General features: G+C 40.5%; 1 protein-coding gene across 2 annotated transcripts in view; it reads right to left on the bottom strand.

Annotated features, from left to right (window-relative positions):
* Nucleotides 1-3,573: 3,573 nt before the first annotated feature.
* LOC310961502 (exostosin-1) overlaps nucleotides 3,574-22,662 on the bottom strand; it is a gene marked incomplete at both ends in the record, with an annotated part of 215,086 nt that continues 195,997 nt past the window's right edge. For both annotated transcript variants that reach the window (XM_083933593.1, XM_083933594.1), the window contains 4 exons: nucleotides 3,574-3,759; nucleotides 8,179-8,350; nucleotides 9,543-9,703; nucleotides 19,373-19,462. In XM_083933593.1, the coding sequence (XP_083789719.1) occupies nucleotides 3,574-3,759; nucleotides 8,179-8,350; nucleotides 9,543-9,703; nucleotides 19,373-19,462 (609 nt within the window). The remainder of the gene's footprint in view (nucleotides 3,760-8,178; nucleotides 8,351-9,542; nucleotides 9,704-19,372; nucleotides 19,463-22,662) is intronic.

Genomic DNA, 22,662 nt, shown 5'->3' with positions numbered 1-22,662 from the left:
TCAAAACACTCTTCTAATAAACCCAGATGTTGTTGGTGCTTCGGTTAATGTGTAGGGACTCTTATCATGCTACTGCAGAGGTTTGGTGTTATTTAGAGCCGTATTAGTGGTTTAGAAAGACGTTTTAATGTTTAATGTGCTAGCCGCATTTGGCTGTTAGCAACGGTTAGCATCTTTTCCGGATTTCTGCGCAAATAGTTCATACACAAAAAGAAAATTGTCTCGAAGGCTTATTTGATGAGTGTATTTGCCTAAAAAGAGCCTGGGATGATTTTATACTGGGATTTCACTTTAATTATAAAGAATAAAGCTTTAGTTATTGATAAAATGTCACCCAACCTTTTGGACAACAAAGTATGCCCTTGAAGCCCCGGCTGTCTCAAGTTTTAACGTCAGTTTTATGCATGTGAAGATGTTACCTGAAAGGAGTGCAGCTCTTCATAGCTCTGTTTATTCTGCTGAGATTTTTTAGTCGAGCTTAGTTTGGAGACACATGCCACATCAAAAGAGGATAACTGCGATAACCTTCACATGATGAAGAGATCGTGGATATTGGTTGTGAGAGAGGGAACGACCTGGAAAGAAAAGAAAGGGGGTGAGATGAAGGAACGGTGGGGAAAACTATGGAGAATAAGATCAGGTTATTATAATCATTGTGTCTGAAGGGAGGGAGGAGAAGAAAGGTGAAAGAAAATCAATGGAAGATAGATAAGGGGAAAGACTAATGAAGAGTGACGGGGGATGAGGGAAATATGGTTGATTGGCTCCTATATGTTCATGGGAACAACCCTCCATACAGTACATGAAAGGGCTGTGTGCATGTGTGTGTGTGTGTCTGTGTGTGTGTGTGTGTGTGTGTGTGTGCGTGTGTGTGTGCGTGTCTGTGTGTGTGTGTGTGTGTGTGTGTGTGTGTGTGTGTGTGTGTGTGTGTGTGTAACTAGGGCATGTTTATGAAATCTCCTCATTACTGTCTAAAATTGATGCAATTGTTTAACATTTATTCATCAGGGTAAACTTGGCTGAACGGCATGATGTTTACCAGATGCAATTTACTTCCATTTGATGTAATCTGATACGTATGTGTTATTGTCACAAGATGATGAAAACAAAACTAGAACAAGAGAAAGCTAAAAATTGCTCCACTTAAAATAGAATGCCATCATCCAGTCCAAGCCAAGTTAGAGGCTGTTTTTAAGGCTGAGTTCACACTGATGTGAAGATCAGTGCAGCACCAGTCAAGACTTGTTGAACATTTATCTCAAAATATACATTATCACATCCTACAGATGACGCAAATAACACAATTTTCTTCACACAACTGCTATACATTCTTGCCATGATTGACACTGAAGGACACAATAAAAACACTCACCTATCACTGCAGAGAAGTTCAATTTCTTGCAGCAGAGCTTCAACTTGGCTGTTGTGTTCCCATGGCAGCGTCCTGGGAGGGATCACGACCTTATCTCTGCACTAGTGTCTCCCACTGGTTGAATACTGACACAAAAACATCAGTGAGCAGCAGGCTAAGTCCGAACATTTTGCAATCAGTTTTAAATAAATCCACACTGATCTAAACTTACCTCATAACTGTGTTAATAAAGTACAGCTGGTTGAAAACTACTGTCAGTATTCTGCCACCAGCAGCTGTTGGAAAACTCTGTTTCCACAGAAACCACAATGGTAAAGTTCCGTGGCAGTTACAGTTCAACTGATATTCTTACCGCCACCATTTCATCAGATCTGTGACTAATATTACAGCGATCTTAAATCAACTCTCTTCGTGCTTTGCTAACTTAGGGCTGGTTCACATCTGAGCCTTTTCTCAATCTGCGTTCTTGTCTGTACTTGTGTTTCCTTGACGTGAAATGTCATCAGTCGCAGCCCAAGCACTGTTCCAATTCAATAGTCACATCTCACCAAGTATGGTCCAAAGGCCTGGATGTGACTTGCTCCACTCATTCTGTTGAGGATGCATCGGAGGTGACTTGTGTGGACTTCAGACAGCCAGGTATCCCAGAATGCATTTCACATTATCGTCCTTACTGCTTCCTCCCATCCTCCGGAGTGTAGACTCCCGAGTCAAACTCGCCAAGTCTGAACTACTAAGCTCATAAGTCCTAGCTTGGAATACTTGGCATTGAGAAACAGCTCTAATGTCTGTTTCATGCTTCTTGTGGTTGTAGCTACGTAGCCAATCCTTGCAACTACTTGTGCCCTGTTACAAAATCTTGCAGATGCACGACTGCAATTGCACAATATCGCTGACCGTGCTGATTGAAGGAAGCATGGAACACGTTAAAGGGCGAATGTCCACATAGCGTTTTTTTCTGAGCACCAGTGTCTTTTTTTAAATCGCTGTCAATAAGGAGAGAGGGTATGAGATCATCTAGAGAAATGGCATCTTTTTCAGAGCGCTACCTTTTTTATTTTCCCCATGTGATAGTCACAAAACTTTACAGGTGTGTAGTTGAGATCAAAAAGAGAGGTCAACTTCAAAGATGGGTGTGGTCTGAGCAAGGGTGCTAGAAATACGGGGGTAGAAAGTAGGTAAGGGACCAATGACCCCACCACTTTACGCTCCTGGCTGGATCTGGCGTTGCGGCGGTGGGCGATGGGGCCATCAGATGGACTTATCACAGAAGAAGGGGGTCCCAATCCAAGCACAGGGGAAGACAAACAATAGCATACAAACTAAGGAAGGAAGCAAGAAATACTGTTGAGATCTGGCCTCATAACATAACATCTCTTTATTTTATTTTTTATTTGCTTCATACAGACAGGAACTTCTGCTGAAAATCTACAATAGTATACAAGAGGCATATTGCCATTGTCTCTGGGTGTCTTAGGGGTAGCAGCGTGTCACGTGGCCCGATCCAGAAGCTACAGTTCATCCACAATGCGTCTTTACTGTACATACATAACCCCAGAGTGCATCCTTTGACTTTATAAATACAATCTATTACCCATAAATCTCTTTACCTTTAAACTGTATACTCCTCTGCTGCCAATAATCCAACTTCCACAATAAACATAGCTCTTAGATTTTTTTTTTTTTTTTTATTCAAACACATTTTGTTTTCAAGTCCTTTTACAGTTGTCTTGTTCAAACCATGCAACACATACTTTATGTCTGTGGTCAGGACTGTATCAAATGTGTGCAGGTCTTTGTTGCACGTGTATCCATGCATTCATATTTATGTGTATCACCACAGATGGCGGGTACGCACAGTCAATCGACCCTGCATACACAATCTGTGTTTTTTTTCATAGAAATAAGCAGTTAAATGTCTGTACCTCAGTGTTTTTTTTTATGTCCAGTGCCCATGTGTGAGTTTTCCTTTATAGCCACACAAATGTTCACATTCAGTGTGTGTATTCTTGTCACGGCCTCTCGAATAGGAACACACACACACACACACACACACACACACACACACACACACACACACACACACACACACACACACACACACACACACACACACACACACACACACACACACACACACACACACACACACACACACACACACACAGCTAGCCTCTCTTACTCAATGATTTGGTGTGCATTCACAGCCTTTCAATGTCCCTGTATTTCTTCCTCAGGATGGAAACCTGGTCCCTGAACAACACAGGGTCCAGCCTCATTTGGGAGTGTACCAGCGGCATGACGCCCAGCCAGTGACTGAAGGCATTCATGCAGGTCTGTCGCTGTGCGAAGTGGTCTGGGTCTGCCCACCGAGATGACTTGGAGCCCTTGGTTTAGAGAAACAGAGATGGAAAACAGAGAAAGGGAGAGAATAAATGTATAAAAGTAACCATAGAATCAACACGACTCAACTGATAATGTAAAATTAAAAATAACAATATTAATAATAAGAGCGAACAATAATCCTGAAGTGTGTAATACAATCACTGCAAATAACTGATATGAAACAATGTTATTTAACTGACCATATCATTATAGGTCAAAGGTCAGTCGTGGTCACTGATGGATCAATCAGTTCACACAGTTAACCATTCCTCTCTTGTAGAGCAGGCAGAGGAGGTTAAATAAAAGTCAACGAAACAATAGAGCTAATAAGCTACGATAGCTTCCTCCATTTTGCAGCAGCACATGCTAGAGATTCTTTCTATTTTCTCAGGTTACTAGGCTCTTAAATCACCCTGGCATTTTCTTTTGATGGCTTGTGCATCATTTTTATACAAAAAAGACTGACTGATGAGGGGGAAAAATGTCAGCGCTAACAAACTGCTTGCACAATGACTGTCAGGGCTGTACAGTGCGACACACGGTATATGTATGTATATGTGCTACATCAAAACATGCCTGTGCTAAGAATTATTCTGCCCTGTGTAATTGGGTGTTATGGGCAGATTTAGCCACAAAAAAACAAACTTGTATCCTTCCTGGTAGTTGTGGTAAACTGTGATCAATTCCCACAATTCCTCACAGTCGCAGTTTTTACTCACGCTCTATCCGTGCAGCTGGGTGACGTTGCCAAAGTGGCTAACATTAATCCCACAAGTCAACATGAAGACAATTTTCTAATCTGTCCATGTTGAGAACATGAAACGAACTAAAGAGAACGTAAATTAAGTTGAAGAGGACCCACCAACACCGACCGAAAACGCGGCAACAACAAAAGTGAAAGCAAAAACAGGAGTTCCCTGGCTCAAGCTTGATGCCACAAAGCATGTAATGTGTTGCTCCTATTGTCAGACAGCAAGGCTTAAAATAAGAAAGGAGAATCCCTATGTTGTGGGCAACCAAATATTAAAGAAAGACAACGCGCAAATATGCGACATATCACCCGTCACATCCTGGCTCGAGAGGCCCCTCGCTCAGCAAAACCCAGAGCGGCCCGGTACCGTTCGCCACTCCATCGCCACCGGTGTCACCCGTGCAGAAAAAGTAATTTAAACGCATTATAGGCAGCTATATTCTGTCTGTGTCTGTCAGAGATGGGGACTCGAGTTAAATTACATATTTTTTGAAAAGTGTTTGCTTGCCGGTGCTGCCTCCATCTGCTGGCTAACACCGTTAGAATCGGGAGAAATACACGTTAATAATTCATGTTAGCAGAAGGCAAGTTTACCTTACAGGTCTATTGTTGACCACATACACACAACTTTAATGTTAGCTTTATTTGTCATGTTTGACGAATATTAAATTATGTATATAAGAATTAAACTTGCTGATGTTACTGTGTAATTGAGCTGCATTAATTGTCCTCTGTAGAGGTGCCGAGGATTTTAAGGGTGTGCTAAAACTCTCTGGTCCTGTGCTAAAAAACTCTATAGCACTTGTGCTATGTGCTGGAAATGTTAACGTACAGCCCTGAAAAACAACAAATCCTGTTTTAAGACCTTTTTTTGATGCATTAATAACCTACAATAGCCTCCTCCATCAAAGGTCAACAAGCTATTGGTGCAACTTTCCACGTTCACAAAAGTTGAACTGCATGTGAAAAACTTTACTTTAACTTTGTCCATTAATTGTACAGTAGGGTTGGTGGTTTGATCCTTGGCTCTTCCTGTCTGAACCACTGAACCCAAAACTGCCATCAATATGTATGTGTGTGTGTGTGTGTGTGTGTGTGTGTGAATGAGAGGCTATGCAAAAATGCTTTCCTATACAGGTGTATAAGTGCAATATAAATGCAGTCCATTTATCATTTTACCATTTACAATGAGCTCGAAAAAACAAGCTGTGTAGATGTTACTGAGTAGAGGTGGAATCGCTGGTTGTCTGACTCCTCTGTGCATTTGCTGAGACTTTTTGCCCTCACTTACTTGCAGGCTGTCTGTTGTTTTGGCGAATGATTTGACTATTAACTGAAAGGATGTTGATGGCGTTTCACTCTACTTTACCCTTTTGTACATCACAAAACTAGAAGGGGGGATGCGTCCAGCAGTGCTATATATTTGAACCTTGCTACCATTCCCTCTCTGTGGTCGGCTTTTAGAGCCGCGTGTCTCCTTGGCTACCAGGTTAGATGTCCAAACGTTTGATTGACTAACTAGTGCTTTATTTTGTCTCCCTAGAAAGAATCATTTTTTTGACTGAGGCAACAAACTTCAAACAGCTATTTTAATTATCGGCATGCTGACTTATTCGCCAGCATCATGTGTGCTGGGAGGCTTCCTACTCTTTTCTAGAGATCATTTTCCAGGACATTCTCGGGGATATATAGCTGACATGATGGACAGGGACTGAGCATGCACAAATATGTTCTCCTCTGTGGAAGTATGATTTACAAGATGTGCAGTCTGTGGCTATGACTTATCTATGAAATCATCATCATCCTCATCTTCATCACTCTTAAACAGCAGCTTGCACAGTAAGTTTCCACAACATTCAAAATACTACTTTCCATAACATAACATGATCATTTGAATGTTAATATGACCATGAATATAACTTTCAAATGGAAATGTGCTTTGTTTTCCTATTAGTTCATTCTCAGCTAAAGGAAAATTGGAGAATGTTGAAATCATTTTCCAGGAGATTTGACTTTTTTTCTCATTTCCCATGATTGGAAACTGTATTTGAGGTTTTTCAGGATGCGTGGGGACCCTGACTGATATCAGTCCTCTTGCAGAACAGCAATGACAGTGAATTTGATTGTTTCAGGGTCGTGTAGGAGCGCCTCCATGCTGATGAAGCCGCTCCTCATTGCAGACAGCTTGTCATGACGTGGCAGGAGGTGTAGCTCATAGTAACAAATACTTTATCTCCCACTATTTGTTTCCACCACCTGCTCCTCCAGAGAATCCAGGTTCATCATGCTGACAGAGCTCACCAGCTGTTTCCCTCTTAGGGAATCTCCTGAGTATTTGTTGATACTTCTGCAAACAGCAGAAAGTCAAACTGGTAAAAAAAACACTAAAGTGTCTTTCAGATATTGTTGCTTCGCCAAGTTATGGCTCCAATGAGCAGGTTGTTTAACTCACTCTGCAAGTACAACCATGGCACACATTGACTCACATTGAGTCAGGCAGTTGATTCACAAATTGTAAACTTGTTTTCGAAGCTCTTGCGGTTGGTTGCTGCTTATTGTCCGCATGGACTGCATCTTTTTTTCATGCCACCTTTTTTTTTAGAAACACATGGACAGAAGCCCCCTTATTCCTTACATTAAAATGCTTTTAGGTGATTTGATTGCTATCCGGTTGCTGCTTGACCACATGAAAGTACAGGTGCAAATGCACCCAAAACGCAGTGAGGACTAATTGTGATCCGTGTGAGTAGTCGACGCATTTGAGGCTTCTTGCTGGATGACTTCAGGATGTTAATGTCTGCTGCTCTGTGTCCTCAGCTGGTTGTCTGAGATGGACAGCAGGGAGGGAGGACTGGGCCCCCAAGTGGCTGCTGGGAGATGAGTTGGAGAAGGCACAGTGGAGGGCAGCAGACCCCTTTGATAAGCTGTGGCTTGGGGGGCCATATAGTTGGAGCAGATTCATTTTCCGTGCTGCAGGAGGTGGAAGCCAGGGGTACCGAGGGTCAGGTAGAATAATGAAACTACAAAAAAAGTGAGTCAAGTGAGAAATGGTTCAGCACCTGAAACATCACTTCTGACCTCAGATCTGGTGGTCTAAGTTTCCTAAAAGATTCCTTCACTTTGCTTCAAGCAAAGGCACAAATCAGGGGTGAGAAAGGGGGAGGCAGGAACAGAGATACTCAAAAAGGAAGGAAGAAAAAGAGAGAGCGAGGGAAGGAGGAAGTAAATCAGGGTTTGCTGTGCTGCCTTCACAATTAAGACATTAATCACTGAGTCCATACTGCCGAGTCATCGTTCTGCCTGTGGTCAGGCGATCAATCAGAAGCTGACACAGGGCCGGCCACAAGAATCCCACGCACTTTCACACACACAACTTGCACATATATGAATCTCACAAAGAGAAGGTCAGGGCTGCATGAAGCCGGAAGCTTCTCCACTCATTCATTCAACACAAGTAGGTGAATCTCTTTTCATCTTCTTTTCTATTAGAAGAAGATAAGGACTATTCTCTCGCAAACATGCTTAACACTTATGTTAAGCACTCTTACAAGGTTTCCAGTGGGCTTTGTGAGCACCGGTGTTACTATGCAGCAATGTTTTAATAACGGAGTCTCCATTTGTTGTGGGGTTCATGGGTTCTCTGGTTAGCTCATAACACTGCTGACTCTACCTGGCTCATCATGGTTTCCTTGTACTGCTTCTTCTGCGTGACTTTGATCGGCGGCTGCTTGGTGATGGCTGAAACCAGGAAGTTCATCAGGATGTCTTCACAGTTAGCCATGCGGTCCACCATGGTCAGCAGGCTGGCGGGGACGTAGTGAGTGAACAGGTAGTGGTAGTATCTGACACACGCACGCACACACACACACACACACACACACACACACACACACACACACACACACACACACACACACACACACACACACACACACACACACACACACAAACACACACAAACACACACACGCACGCACGCACGCATGCACGCACACACACACACACACACACACACACACACACATATATATAAAAGGGAAAAAAAGACGAGGATATTTGTCTATTTTTTCTTTCTTTTATTAAAAGCTGCACTTGTATTTTATTTTATTCTGTATGGCTGCTGTGTTGCACTCTCAGCAGCACGGGAGCACTAGATCACTGTCAGCTGTTACCTTCCTGCCAAGGTCTGCCGTCTCCCCCCCCACACACACACTTTCCACTGTTCTTTTTCTCTGACTCATTTTTCCTGAATCATTGACATTTGAGATTTGAAATAACAAAATGGACTGTAGATCCGCTCTGAGCGTCTGGACAATAGAACAACTGAGCTGTTTATCTGCGTGACAAGATGCTTCAAATCCGTTCGCAAAGCGACGCTCTTCTCCGTTCAATTTAATGCTCTGCTTAATATTTTAGTTCCCCCTTTTTTTTCTGCCAGTTCTAGCTTTGTCTTTTTGACAATCTTTTTATGAAACAACAGAGAGGTGTAGAAAGACTGATTATCCCATTTCCCTTTTCTATTACTCTGCTCAAAAAAATAAATAAAATGTGACTGATGAGAGATGACTTTTAATGTGGTTTGTAGCTTATGGAGAAGGAATAACTATTTCTCTGAAGTTGGAATAGATCAATATGACAGGTGATGCAGAACAGCTCTTAGGGTTGAGAGAGTCGAATGACTGGACACATTATTAATTTCGGATCAAAAGCATTCTTGTATCAAATCATTATGCATGTGTTACATTCCTCTAAAGGACTGTTTTGTTTATACATTAAGGCGAGACACGGCAGGTGAACAGGGCACCATTTTTAACAACCAGATATCACCATGAAACTTCCCCAGTTGATTACTGACATTAAGACAAATTAGTTTGTTTAAATATGCAAATGTTTAATAATCTTACGAAATATGTGCTAATTTACATTAATTTCCAGAACAGAAATGTGAACATAAGATAAAACCAGATTACAGTTACACAGTCAGCCTCACTGCTCAACAGAGATGTGTGTGTGTTTTTTTGTTTGTTTTTGTACCTGTGGTAGAAAGCTGCTCCTGTGAGGACCATGGAGTAGTCATTGGTCCATTTGGAGGTGTAGCCCCAGCGGATTCTGGAACTATCCCAGTAGTGACTCCTAGCTGGATAACCAACGATACGCTCTGGAAAGCTTTGCCATACAATAAAGGCAAAATCCACCTGTGGGAGCAGAAAGTGAAGAAAGACGATGAGGAAGTGGAAGGAAGGAGGAAGGGAGAGGAAAAAGTAAAGAGTAGTTAAAACAGAACTTAAAAATATATAAAATGTGCTGTCTAAATGCTTTTTTAAAATGTCCAAAATAACATGGAGGATAAAGGGATTTAAAGGGAGTTTTCCAATAAAAAAGGGCAGATTGTGAGTGAAGGGATGTTCAGAGGATGTTAAAGTGTAGTTTGTTAGAAACTGGTCTTATTGTACAATACATTTGAACATTTGAACACACATGGTCATGATATAGCATACGAATATACTACTGGTATCAAAAGGTCATAGTAAACCATAAGTTTTTAATGCTGTAATGGTTCGGGATCACTTCTTTCTTCAGTTAGACACTGTTTCAAAGGAAAGTGCACTGTTAGATGTGACAAGTTGAACCTTGCACTGAAAAAGGTAAGTAAATCTTAAGTTTAGTTTACTTTATATCTACTTGTTAAGTTTATTTAATTTTATTAAGTTTTGTCTACTTAAAAATAGCAAGTATAATGAACTTGATCTTTTAAGTATTAACAACTTAAGTAACTTTAGTACACTGAAAAAAATAACTTGTTGGATTTAGTTCATACAATTCTGCACAATTTGCAATCAACTTTTTAAAGTAAATTTTACTGCTGAGTATCAAGTACAAGTGACTCAATATCAAGTGCAATGTACATAAGTAGTTGTATGAACACTAATTAACATGCTCCTGCGTTTTGCACTGCAATGATGCTTAAAATTAGTAGCTGCCGTTCAAAATCAATGTAAATAATGCGATGACGCGTGATGTTGCTTCGGACGATGCTTTCTGAGCGATAAGAGCGAAGCATTGAAGAGTCCGTTGCGTCCGTCGCCTCATCGCATGTGTCGCTTGAAGTTGAAAAAATTTAACTTTTCAAGCGACATCGCATCAAGCTGTGCCGCGACAGCCAATCAGCGTTGAGATTGCGGTAAGCATCATTGAAGTTCTCTGTGAAACATCCAGGGGCTCACCCAGCTCACCCAAGTGTCATTGTTGCAGACAGTGCTTGGGGGAAAACGACACTGTTCTTATGGATATAATATAATGGATAAAACTATGAACTGTGGATGGCAGCGTCCTGCCTTTAGGCATCTAGTCTGCCAGATATCCAGAAGAAGAAGAAAGCCGTAACTGCAGAGTGAAGCGTATCCCAGTCTGATCTACCGGAGACCGGGCAGCACCTGTACGGCTACGGAGGTTAAATCAATGACAGCCTGATCTCACTACAACACAACGGCCTTCAGATCCCTGTTAGCAATAGCATAACTTCCCATTTAGCACAACAGCTGAGTAGGCTGAGCTGAGAGTTAGCTTCAGTTAGCTAGCCGCCTCAGCTGCTACCTGTGATTGAAGCGATGAAGCGATGATCAAAAATGTGACAAATGTTATCAAGCTTCTATCGCTTTTGGTGTGAATGCACGGTAAGGGCAGCGTTTGTTAATGCTACAAGTTACAAAGTATTGATAAAATATATCCCGCAATGCATCATGGGAGTTTCTGGTTAGGCTTTTTCTGCTGTGTCTCGGTAACCTTCTGCTTAGTCCAAAGACGCCTTCTCCTGATGCTCCACTGCACTGCACTCCACTCCATGTGCACTGTTGAGATCTTTGTTCCCTCCAGGAACAGAAAGTTACAAGTCAAGTTTACTCAGATGAACCTAGTTTTAAAGCTCTTTAAGGAAACATGAGTACATACTCACATTCAATGAGTTAAATGAACGGGATAGTGAGAAATAAGTAAAGTACACTCACATGATTTAAGTAAGCATAGGTATTACCGTTTAGAGTGTTGTAAGATGAGTTATTTTTTGTTTTACTCAGATCTGTTCAAACATTGGGTAACACAGTGGCAGAAATATGAGGCTTGGACTGACTTAGACCTGGAAAAATAAAAATTTGAGAGTGTGTTACGTTATAACTTAAAGATCGGAGAGGCTAACACGATGCTTCTACAAATCCCTTATCGTTTAGTCTGAACACACCTTCACAACAAGCACTCAGCAACTCGAAAGGCATCTAAATGCTCCACAATTCCCAGATACACTAATGTGCAATAGGGTGCTCATTGCTTCTGGAGCTGCATATTATTCATCCAATCCCCTGGCCTGTCCTGCTGCGTATCCATCGGGCTCCCTACTTCTCCAGTAAAGAAGAAATTTCATGTGGAGTTGTCTGGAGCACCTGGTGTCCTTGAACAAGCTTGAGCTACCTGCTACCGGCCTCTTTTGAATTCACAAACACCACTGAGACGTGCAGGCAGACACACCAGAGAATAAGGGGATCGGCACATAATGAAATGCTTGGAAATACACACACACACAACTGCACACACGCACGCACGCTACACGCACACACACCACCTCAGGAGCCGGGGGAGAAAATTAATTACCGGAAGAGTCGAGGTAGAGAGACGACGTCAGGAGGGGGAGGGAAAGTGGATGTTCTTTAGCGATACCTTGCGGCTTCTGTCATGAATCGCGTGAACAATTACAGTGAAGCGGCAGTGCTAAGCTGAGAGAAAGGTTGGAGCTGCCATTCTCAGTGTAGCCCCCGACGATTGTACACGCTACCCCCGTGTGTGTGTGTGTGTGTGTGTGTGTGTGTGTGTGTGTGTGTGTAAGAGTGTGGGTTTGTGTGTGAAGAGTGTCAGATGTCTCTACAGCAGCGCTGAAAGGATTAATGATATCATGCAAATATAATTTAGCCTTCAGAGATTAAAAGGTTCTTTATAATGTGAAATGGCATGTGTGTGTGCGCGTGTGTGTGTGTGTGTGTGTGTGTGTGTGTATATATGTGTGCGTGTGTGTGTGTGTGTATATATGTGTGCGTGTGTGTGTGTGTGTGTGTGTGTGTGTTTGTGTGTGTGTGCGTGTTGAGAGACAGTGACAGAACACAGATTCTTTGCACTCATAATATGTCGGTTTTAATTACGGTTTAAAACAGAGACTTGAAACATTAGGAATTCAAGGGAGGACTCAAAGTTGAACATTGTCTTGAACTGTCTGTGTGTGTGTGTGTGTGTGTGTGTGTGTGTGTAATACATATTAATAGATTCTACAAGGCTGGAATTGATCCAAGGAGCTGAGGGTCAATCCAGCTATAGATCTGAGACAAATCTCTCCCGACATTTGGGTTTAACATGTTATCAGATGAAAAGAAGCTACATCACATTTTTAGAGCCCTTATCCTCCCTCAGTGTGTGGTCTTTTTTTTCTCCAATGTGTTTTTGAGAATTTATGTTTTTACTGTTCTGTTTTTCTTATTTTGCTCCATGTGAAGCTATGCCACTGCGGTGCTTTCACTGTCGACATCCGTGTGATTTCAGGGTGATAAAAGTGAGGGAAAATGTGTCATAAACTGAGCTCCTATCGAGCAGTTTTTGGAGTGCTGTGGCTCTGATGAAGTTTTACCAACAATCTCAGTGTGATCCGGGACGACCAGCCGGGGTGTAAAGGTCATCTCACCACGGCCTTTATAACCTTTAAAGATATGGCTGCTCTCACCAGGTACCTCTCTGTGGTGTGTGGTTTTGTCTGGTCTAGACGGCTCTCAGACTGTTCTCTAACATAACTTTCAAACTCCCACAAATGATCTGCTGTCAACTTTCTCCAGCATTCACGTCATGTCAAAGCTGACAACAGGGCTGTTTTTTCTGACGCCATGAAAAATTGATACATGTTTTATGTTTTTTTTTTTTTTTTTAACATACCTGAAAAGAAAAGTGAAACATACATAGATTTAAAATACATGTTCAGGTAAGGCAGACACCCTCTATGGGCTTATTTATAAAACAATACTTAAATATATACTATACGTATAAATATATATACTTATAAGGCGTATAATCAAAAAATAATAATGCAACACAAACTAAATATTGCTGAAAAACTCCCAAAAACTAATCACAAAGAGATGCTTGATGACCACAATTATACTCAAAATGACCAAAAATGACCACAGAGAGACGACACAGAAACGTAATGGACAACAGAGAAACGTAAAATGTCTAAAAAAAGATGCAAAACAATCACAGAGATGCAAAACAATTACTAAGACATACAAAACCATAAAAAATTGATGATAAAATGACCACAAGGATACATAAAATGACTATAAAACAACTCAAAGTAGACTATTCAAATTTGGACTTCTTGTTCCTACGTAGACAGAGTGGGGGCCTCTTACAGGTCTGTGCCCAGGGGCCCATTGTCTCAGAACACGTCCATGAATGCAGCACAATATTGAAGACAACACAAAATCAAATTCATTTCTAAATTCTCTATGGATGATCAAATGCACTTTCTTTTTTAAGTTGAGTTGCAACAGATACCAGCAGAAAAGATACTGAAACGTGCCTCTGCAACATCCAAGACCCTTAAATGGAATGAGGATAAAAATTACGCTACTGCTGTCTAAGAATTATTTCCACATCTACCATATTGAAATTGTCTTCTAAAGGGCATAATGCAGCAGCATGCTTGGCCGCCCAATGAGAGACAAAAGCTTTGTCAGGTTTTTCCAGTCGTATTCCCTTCTCTAATCTCTCTTCATGGAATAATCATACATTTAATGAGCTGAAACAATGTAATTATGAAATTGGCACAGCCATTCTTCCACTGAGGTATTATAATATGAAAAGTCCTTTTAAAAGTGTAACGTTTTCTATTGCACATTTTCACTCACTTGACATATTTCATCTCTTTTCAGTAAATCCCTTCACCATGTTAAAAGGGCAATTAGAGGAACGGGTTAGTGAGCACAGCAAAGATCCCCTCCACCTTCTCTTTATGATTCCTCTCTCTCTCTCTACTCTCTCTCTCTCTGACATCTTCTTCTTCTTCATCTCGTTTCATAAAACAAGCCGTGCACCCATAAAAGTTTAGTTGTACAAACTCGCTTGTGCTGCTGTGCCACAAATTGCGGTGCCATAAAGTGTAATTGTGATCCCACCAGCGAAGAATAAAGGTGAACATTGACTTGCTCCCATTGATAGAACATCTCAGAGTCTAAAGATATATTGGACTTCACAATCCATTATTGATCGCATTTTTTACTCGCTGAAAAGCTGGAGGGAAACAAGACCTGCTGCCTGTAATGACTCTCAAGGTAGAAGCACTGATTTAGCATCAAAGATGAATTGTTCCCGATCTGCTTTTTAGGTTTAAAACATATGAAACTCTTTAAGTTTTGCGTTTTTTATGTTTGTGTCTTAAAGTAAAATTTCCCCAGGGTCTTTTTCGGCAAATACAATCATCAAATAAGCCATTGAGACAATTTTTTCCATGTAACTATTAAACGGAGACTGGACAGTCGCTAACAGTAATTAATGTAATGTAATGTGGCTAACACTAATTAGCTCGGGGCAGCACGGTGAAGGCATTAAAACGGCTTTGTTAACCACTTAAACTGCTCATGATAGCACCAAACCTCTGCAGTAGCATGATAAGAGTCCTTACACATTAACCGAGGCACCAACATCGTTGTTAGTGAACCTGGAGTTTATTAAAAGTTTTGAAAGTCAGTTACCATTCAGGTCAATTACCAATTGCAATCCAAAAGGAAGACACTCATTGATGCTTAACTTAATGTGTAAGGACTTTTATCACGCTAATCAGTGATAGTCGCATTCGGATGTCAGCGACATTACCGGATTTTTCCTTTAATAGTTGTTACATGAAAAAAAATGTCTCGATGGCTTATTTGATGACTGCATTTGCTGAAAAAGACCCTGGGATGATTTTTTACGCTGGAATTTCACTTTAAGTTGGGAAGGTAAATTTAAATGTGAAGGTTGTGTAAAAAAGATGAAAAGTGGTTCCATCACTCATGGTGAGGTAAGAAAAACGTATTACAGACCATACATAGAAAGGTTAAAGATCCTTCACTTTGGCAGATAAACTGTGTTTAAGCTGGAGTTATAGTTTCACACAATATGTTGGGGCTACAGCACCTACGGAGACCACATGGAGGCTGCAAGAAGTGGGATTAGTCAGCTGCTACTACAAGAGACTAAACATTAAAGTTGCCACCTTGAAGATTTTCATGCAATTAAACCAAGTTTCGGATTTTTTAGAAATAGCCATTCGAGAGTATTTAAATTAATTCAATTCAAATTCCCAACAGCACACGTGAGGGATTCAGAGGTAATGATGCATCCATGTGATCCAGTGTTAGTGTTTTTAATGTAATCACAAGGATACTGTTTAAAAGACCTGCATGAGGGCCCGAAACATGTTCCATGCATGCAGATGCTTACTCAAGATCAATTTCAGGCCTCCACTTCACCTAACAATTGAAACGCAATGCAAGCAGGAGCTGCAGTTAGAGCGTTGCCTATGGAGATGCTCTATCATGAAATAACAGAAGGCAGCTGACCCCTTCACTTCCACTCAAAATAACCACTTCCAAGTTTGATGAAGCTCTCGCTGAACATCTCCATATGTGTTGGCATTTACCGTACATCATCACCTTTTCTTTCAGACACATCCCGTTATATACTTTTTTCTTTTTTCTGTGCAGAAAGCACAGCAGTACACGTTCCACCCCAGACACCACATTTGTCTACTACTGTGGTCATGGAAACGCTCTGTATCTTCCTATTAAATAAGTAAGAACTCACATAAGTATCGTAACCTGATGACGTGGGTTTTTGCTAGCAGGACCAGGAGTTGGCCTTTGCATCTGCGTGCTTGTGTGGTCCATGTTTCTTCCCTAACTGCTGCTAATTTAGACGTGGGAGCTTTTAATTGTGAAAAAGTCACAAGAAATGCTACTTTTAACTTTTACAAAGGGGCTAATGAAACCGGAAGTGGTTCTAACAATTATTTCAAATGATAGCTGATATATAGTTAATATTTGAGAAAATAATTTTCATACTAAGCAATAGCTTACAGTATGAGAGAGTTGATATTTCATGTGTTTTTTTCAGTGCAATATAAGCTTTGATTCAGTCTTGTGACACGGTGTCATTTTGGAAGTTTAGACAAAACTTATTTATATATATACTTACTCATGTGAACAATCTAAACTGAAAATAAAAAACATATCCAATCGCATGGACAAATACAGGATACATGTGTGCATTTACCTTTAATGTAAAATAAAATGCTACCACGTCACAGTCTTGATTAAAAAAAGGGGAAATGGAAACATAATTTTCGCTCTTGACAATGCTTTAGACAATTCAATTGGTTTCTAATTTGTTCTAAAACAAGTGTCAGTGGAACAAACCACTGGGGTGTTTCCCATCCTCTCTCTTAAGTAACTAGAGACTTTAGTTGAAGAGCTGCTCTGTGTTTTGACGGTGTAATAATACAGACAAACGTAATGGCTCTCATAAAACTCCTAACTCTGTCAAAGCACTTTTTTTCATTAAAACCTCTTTAATGTGTTTGTTATACTCTCCTTTGCTTATTTCCTGTAGCCATGATTTTCCTTAGCGTTCCGTCCTTTTTTGTGCTTTTCTTTTATCTTCCTCTGGTCTTTTCTGCTGCTCACTTCTCCCCTCTTTTCCTTTTTCTGGTGCTTTACTTAGCGTTCCACTTTTCCCTAGCTACTCTTCTTACCTTCCTTACTTCTCCCTCCTCTCCATTCATCTGTGTTAAATTAAATTAAATTAAAAGAACGGCATCTAAAAACATCACACCTAATTTAATTTGGTCCCGAGCATTCTGGCACTGTGGTAAATCCCTGAGCCTCCATGATATTACCACTAATATTAATAAACTTTATTTAAATAGCACCTGATAACATAAAACTGCAGCTCAAAGCGCTTTACAAAAAACTAAAACAAATCAACAACACATTAATTAAAACAAAAAACGCAGGAAAGTAGTGAGGAAAATAATCATAAAAAGACAAAAGAGGAATAAGCGTCCCACTCATCCTACTTGGTTTGATTTCATCTACTGCTTTTGGAATTGTCCTTTAAAAGCAGAGCACAGTTTGCCTTCTCTAGTTCAGTGGCCGTTGCAATGTTGGGCATTTAATTTGTAATGAATGGTATTCATGACTGTGCGTGAACTGACTGCCTCATTTCAGTGAGGATCAATACTGTGTGAAAACATCACCACCTTTTGCCACCACAGGCTGACATAAAACTGTTCGGACCAGGAGCGGGTTATAAAAACATTTCCAGAGGCTTTCAGTGGGCGGAGTTATTCAAAAGTGTTGCTTGCAGTCACTATGCAAAGTAAATGTGTGCAAAAGTATAAAAATGTGTTTTTCTCATGGCGCCAAATTGCCACACTTTGCAAAGTTAGTTCAAAATGTCTCACCAGGTGTTACTCAGCTACTCTATGGGAAAATCTTAGACTCCAGCAACCCCAGGCAACATTATCCGTGTTTGTGTCGGTGAGTCCTCATCCTAAATGCCCTTTCTCTTGTTACATTAAAAATGAAATATGTATGAAATACGGAGAAGGTAGATGGTCAAATTTCCATTCATTCACTGTGGAGATCAATGTCTAAAATCAAGAAAACTATCTTGCTCACATATTTGAGTGCCTAGGTTTCAAGGATTGTAACATCAGTGCGCTATAAGCTGTAGGTGATTTCAACGGGAGCGTACCTATGGTCCCCACTTGGTATGTGACCAGGAAACAGCGGACCTTTTTTTAAAAAAGGGTCCGATGTTACCAGCTTTTCATGTAAAGGGTCCTATTGTTCCCTGGTCTGTTATTTTTTCCACAATCAGTGCTGAATTCTGCGGCAAATAGGTCTATGTACACACTATCCCCTAACTCTGACCCTAACCGTAATCCTGAACCCTAACAAAATGCTGAATTAAATCAGCGAAGGCAGAGGTTTATGTAACCGGGGAACATAGGGATGACCCCATTTCAACATCTTGACCCAGGAAACAAACATGAACATCTGACCTATAGGGGGAAAACATGACTGAGAACATGGAACTCTTTGAAAATCTGTTATATTTAGAAGATATTGAGCTGAAAAACATCAGACCCTGGGAAAACAGATGTTCCTATAGCTACTCATCCAAACGGGGTAATTTAAGAATTAAATCTCCTAATTACAATTGGGTTGACTTTTTGCCCAGGACAAACAGCATTAGCGTCTGTCTCTCAGCATGATATCCTTATGTAGCGATCAAGACTCATTTTAAACGCAACTAGGGAACCATGTTTTCAAGCAACACGAGCTAGTCCTAGCTTAATTAGCAAGCTAGCTACATCTAATAAAATCTGCCAGTGACAGTTGGCATTTCAGCCATCAAAATTGACAGTTGCTAGGTAGAAATGAGAGTGCTTTTGTCTATTTATGAAATCAGTGACACACCGTGAGCATCTAACTCTACATCTTTACGGTTTTATTTCAGTTGTAAACATATTTCTTCTAATCACAAAACAAGGTCACTTTTTCCGTTTGTTTTGTGGGGAGGCAGGCGTGGGAAATTGGTCTTTTACTCATTAGTAATTCACTAATTGAGATTCTAATCCAGATGTCTGATGATGGTGTTTTGGTGTCCTTGTGTCTCAGGGAATGAGTCTCGTCTCACCTAATTTTGTTGATTAAGCATCAATGTCTCAGTTCAGTAGTTTGCAAAAAAGGTCAAGGTTGGGCCAACTGTTTGATAAAGTCAGCAGCACTCACCTCGTTTGTTGAGAGAACCGAGTCTTCATCCAGACTGAGAACGGCATCGGTGAGGATGACCTTGTGGGGCAAAAAACGACTGCTCATCGTCTGGAGGGACAGAAAGAGACAACTGACATTATTGATAATATTTGTATTGATATAAATATTCAATCCAAACACAACATTTTTGTGAGGTGGTAGCCTTTTTGGGGCATTTAATGCTTTTCTTGGATAGCAAGAGAGGAGCGATGACAGCAAATAATGGAGTTCTAGCCGGATTTGAACCCAATATTGATAGGTTTCTATAGTTTTCTATAGTTTAGTATGTCGGGAAACATGTTTGAAAGCATTTATATATATATATATATCTATATATATAGATATATATATAATGGGTACCGAGGTATGAAAAATCAAAGGAAAATAAACGACTAAAGATCAAATGTAGTTTTGTGTGAGTCTTTATAAATTCACTGTCGAAAAAGAAAGTATAATAGATCGTGATCCATTGGTCCAAAGTGGGCTGCTGCTGCTGCTGCTGCTGCTGATGTTACTGACTCGTGATTAAAGTGTGAATTATTGAATTGTTGAGTAGTGAAATGAGCAGAAAAAAAATGAAGCTGTGGTTTTGAAACCATCTCAAAAGTACTACTGATCAATGTTTATTTGTTTATTGATTTGTTTATTTTGTTCTGGGCCAAATGTGCAGCATTATATAATCTCTAACAATATATTTTCTCTCTGCTTTTATCTTGGTCAGCTAAGGTTTTATGTAATTGAAATGGACCTGCATGGTAACCACTTTTCACAACGTTTAACACAGATTCACTGTCTGAAATAAAGTAGATGTAGTAAATGTACACCCTGAGGGTAATATTAAGAGGCTTATTTCGCAAAATAAGACCACAAATATCCGCAAGTTAAATGTCTACTTCCATCTCAGCTTAATGAGACGATAGATGCTGACTCTGCTGATTCATCATGAAATTAAGTGTAACATCAAACAAATTTGAACACAAATCCCTTAAATTATTTAAGAGTGCCACATAAAAAACTGCATCTTGGCAGAAAAATGTATTTTCTTTGGATGGATGCCCCATAAACACCAGGCAGGTAATTAGTTCAGTCAGGGTGATGTTCACAGTAGTGTAGCAGTCTCTCAGCTTTCTTATGAAAACCACCATCAATTTGCCCCTTGAATTCAACTGCATTCATCCTGGGCTAAATATCTGAATGGAATCAATTATTAATATTTGCACAAGTATAAATATATGCACAATACACACACATTGTCACGAGCCAGATTACATTGTAACTTCACTGCATCTCCCAGCATCCTACAGGTCAGGTTGCCTTAAATCCGAATTCATCTTCTCATCCATGACGAGTGAAAAGTTGAGATTGACGAGTCATTCTTGACCTTCAAAACAGAAGTTGACAAAACAATCTATATCCTCAATATTTGGTCACTGAGCTGAGATTGTTTTCAAGAGTGATCTGTCAATCAGTCAGTCCACCACTTTGGTAACTATTGGACAGATTGTCATGACATTTGAGGTTCATTCATGGTGATGAATCCTAGTGACTTTGGCGATATTCTGACCTTTACTTGAGCGCCACGGGCAGGCCAAAATTATCACTGATCCCATGAAACATGTGGTACAGATATTCATGGTTCTCCACACGCTGAATTCTGATCATCTTGGCGACCCCAAGACTGTTCATCTAGCGCCATCATCAGTCAAAACCATAGACTGTGAGTTCACCCATAGGCTTCTGAAGAGTTATTGTGACGCCCCCTGCTGTCCTGTTAATCTGATCTGTAGTGAGCCAAATGAAGCCTACAGTCTTCACTCGCCACCTGCGACAGCACCCACCTGTCACTCAAAGCTGCAGGCCCTTAATTATGCAGAACTTTAAGCCTTAATATAATTTGAATGGGTGAGTTATATAAAAATGTACCTCAACACTGTCGTCATGATTAGGAAAATAAGCTGTCTGGTTGTTAAGACGTGTTGAACACCCTTTCAAAATATGATTTCCGGGTCCAAGCCGTTCCGAGCCTGATATTTCTATAATACCACGGTGTTGGTTCCAAGTTGTTTGAACAGATCTGAGTTTTAAAAAAAAAAAGAAAAAAAAAGAGGTGATTGTAATCGTCCACATTTTCCGCCGCCGTTGTCTGTATTGTTTCAACGAGTGTTTGGACCCTGAAATCGTATTTTCAAAGGATGTCACATCAGACTTAACAGCCAGATAGAGACAAAAACCAGGCTGTTAACAAATTTATTTCTGTTGTAAAGTTGACCATTTTATGATGGAAGTCTATGGGGCGTAGCACACTTTTGGAGCAAGCCTCAAGTGGTCATTCGAGGAACTGCAATTATTTGCACTTTTGCCTGTTGGTCAAAACTCAAATTTGTCAGATACTTAACTTGCAGATCTAATAACATTCCCATCAGATTCAGCTGTACTGTTAGATTGTAAGATTGTTTTAAAGGCTGCATTTATAAGGTTCACTGTTCACTGTCTTTCCCAAAGACACTTCGACATGTGGTCAAGAGGAGCTGGGGATTGAACCACCAACCCTGAAATTAGTGGACAACATGCTCTACCTGTGGTGGTGGGTCTATATACCTGCAGTCTTGTCCCATGATGGACTAATGCTGCATTAGATGTTTCTCCCCTTTGACAAGAACATACTAAATGGTCAAACAGAAAGATACTCATCAGCAGCTGCAGTCCAGTAAACATCAGTCTTGGCACAGGCCTTCAAAACCTGTCTGTACCTGTCTGAGTGCAGGTACAGCCAGACACTGCCCCCCTCCCTCTGGCTGGTGTCGATGCTTTTCTGCCTCTGGACAGAGATTAGATCCCACTGAGATCACTGGCAGTTCAATGGTCTGAACCTTATCTTTGTCGCTCTCCTTCCACCAATTTCCCGTCTTTATATATGCTATGACTCCTGCTACTTCAAGGGGAGTCTTTGGAGATATCCGATCAGTCTTCATGTCGCGGATACATTGAGATGTCTGTAAATTACAGCTGAAAGTCAAAGATCACATGGCTACCTGCAAGACCTTCATGAACTATGGACAGCCTCTTTCCCATGCTTAACAATTTACTTCATTGTTAATGAGAAATTAAAATGCTCTTTACTGTTTGACTTGCCAATGATTAGATAAACCCTGAATACAGTCTTTACAAAGACTAATATAATCAAGTCTATTTTATTAGTTTACAGTCTAATAAAATAGACTAATTTATATTTTGAGGTCAACACAAGACCATCAATTCTACCTTAATTC

This window comes from Echiichthys vipera (assembly GCF_963691815.1).
Source record: "Echiichthys vipera genome assembly, chromosome: 19".
NCBI lineage: Eukaryota > Metazoa > Chordata > Actinopteri > Perciformes > Trachinidae > Echiichthys > Echiichthys vipera.
Note: the sequence above shows the minus strand (reverse complement) of the source record. Positions and strands in the feature narration are given on the sequence as shown.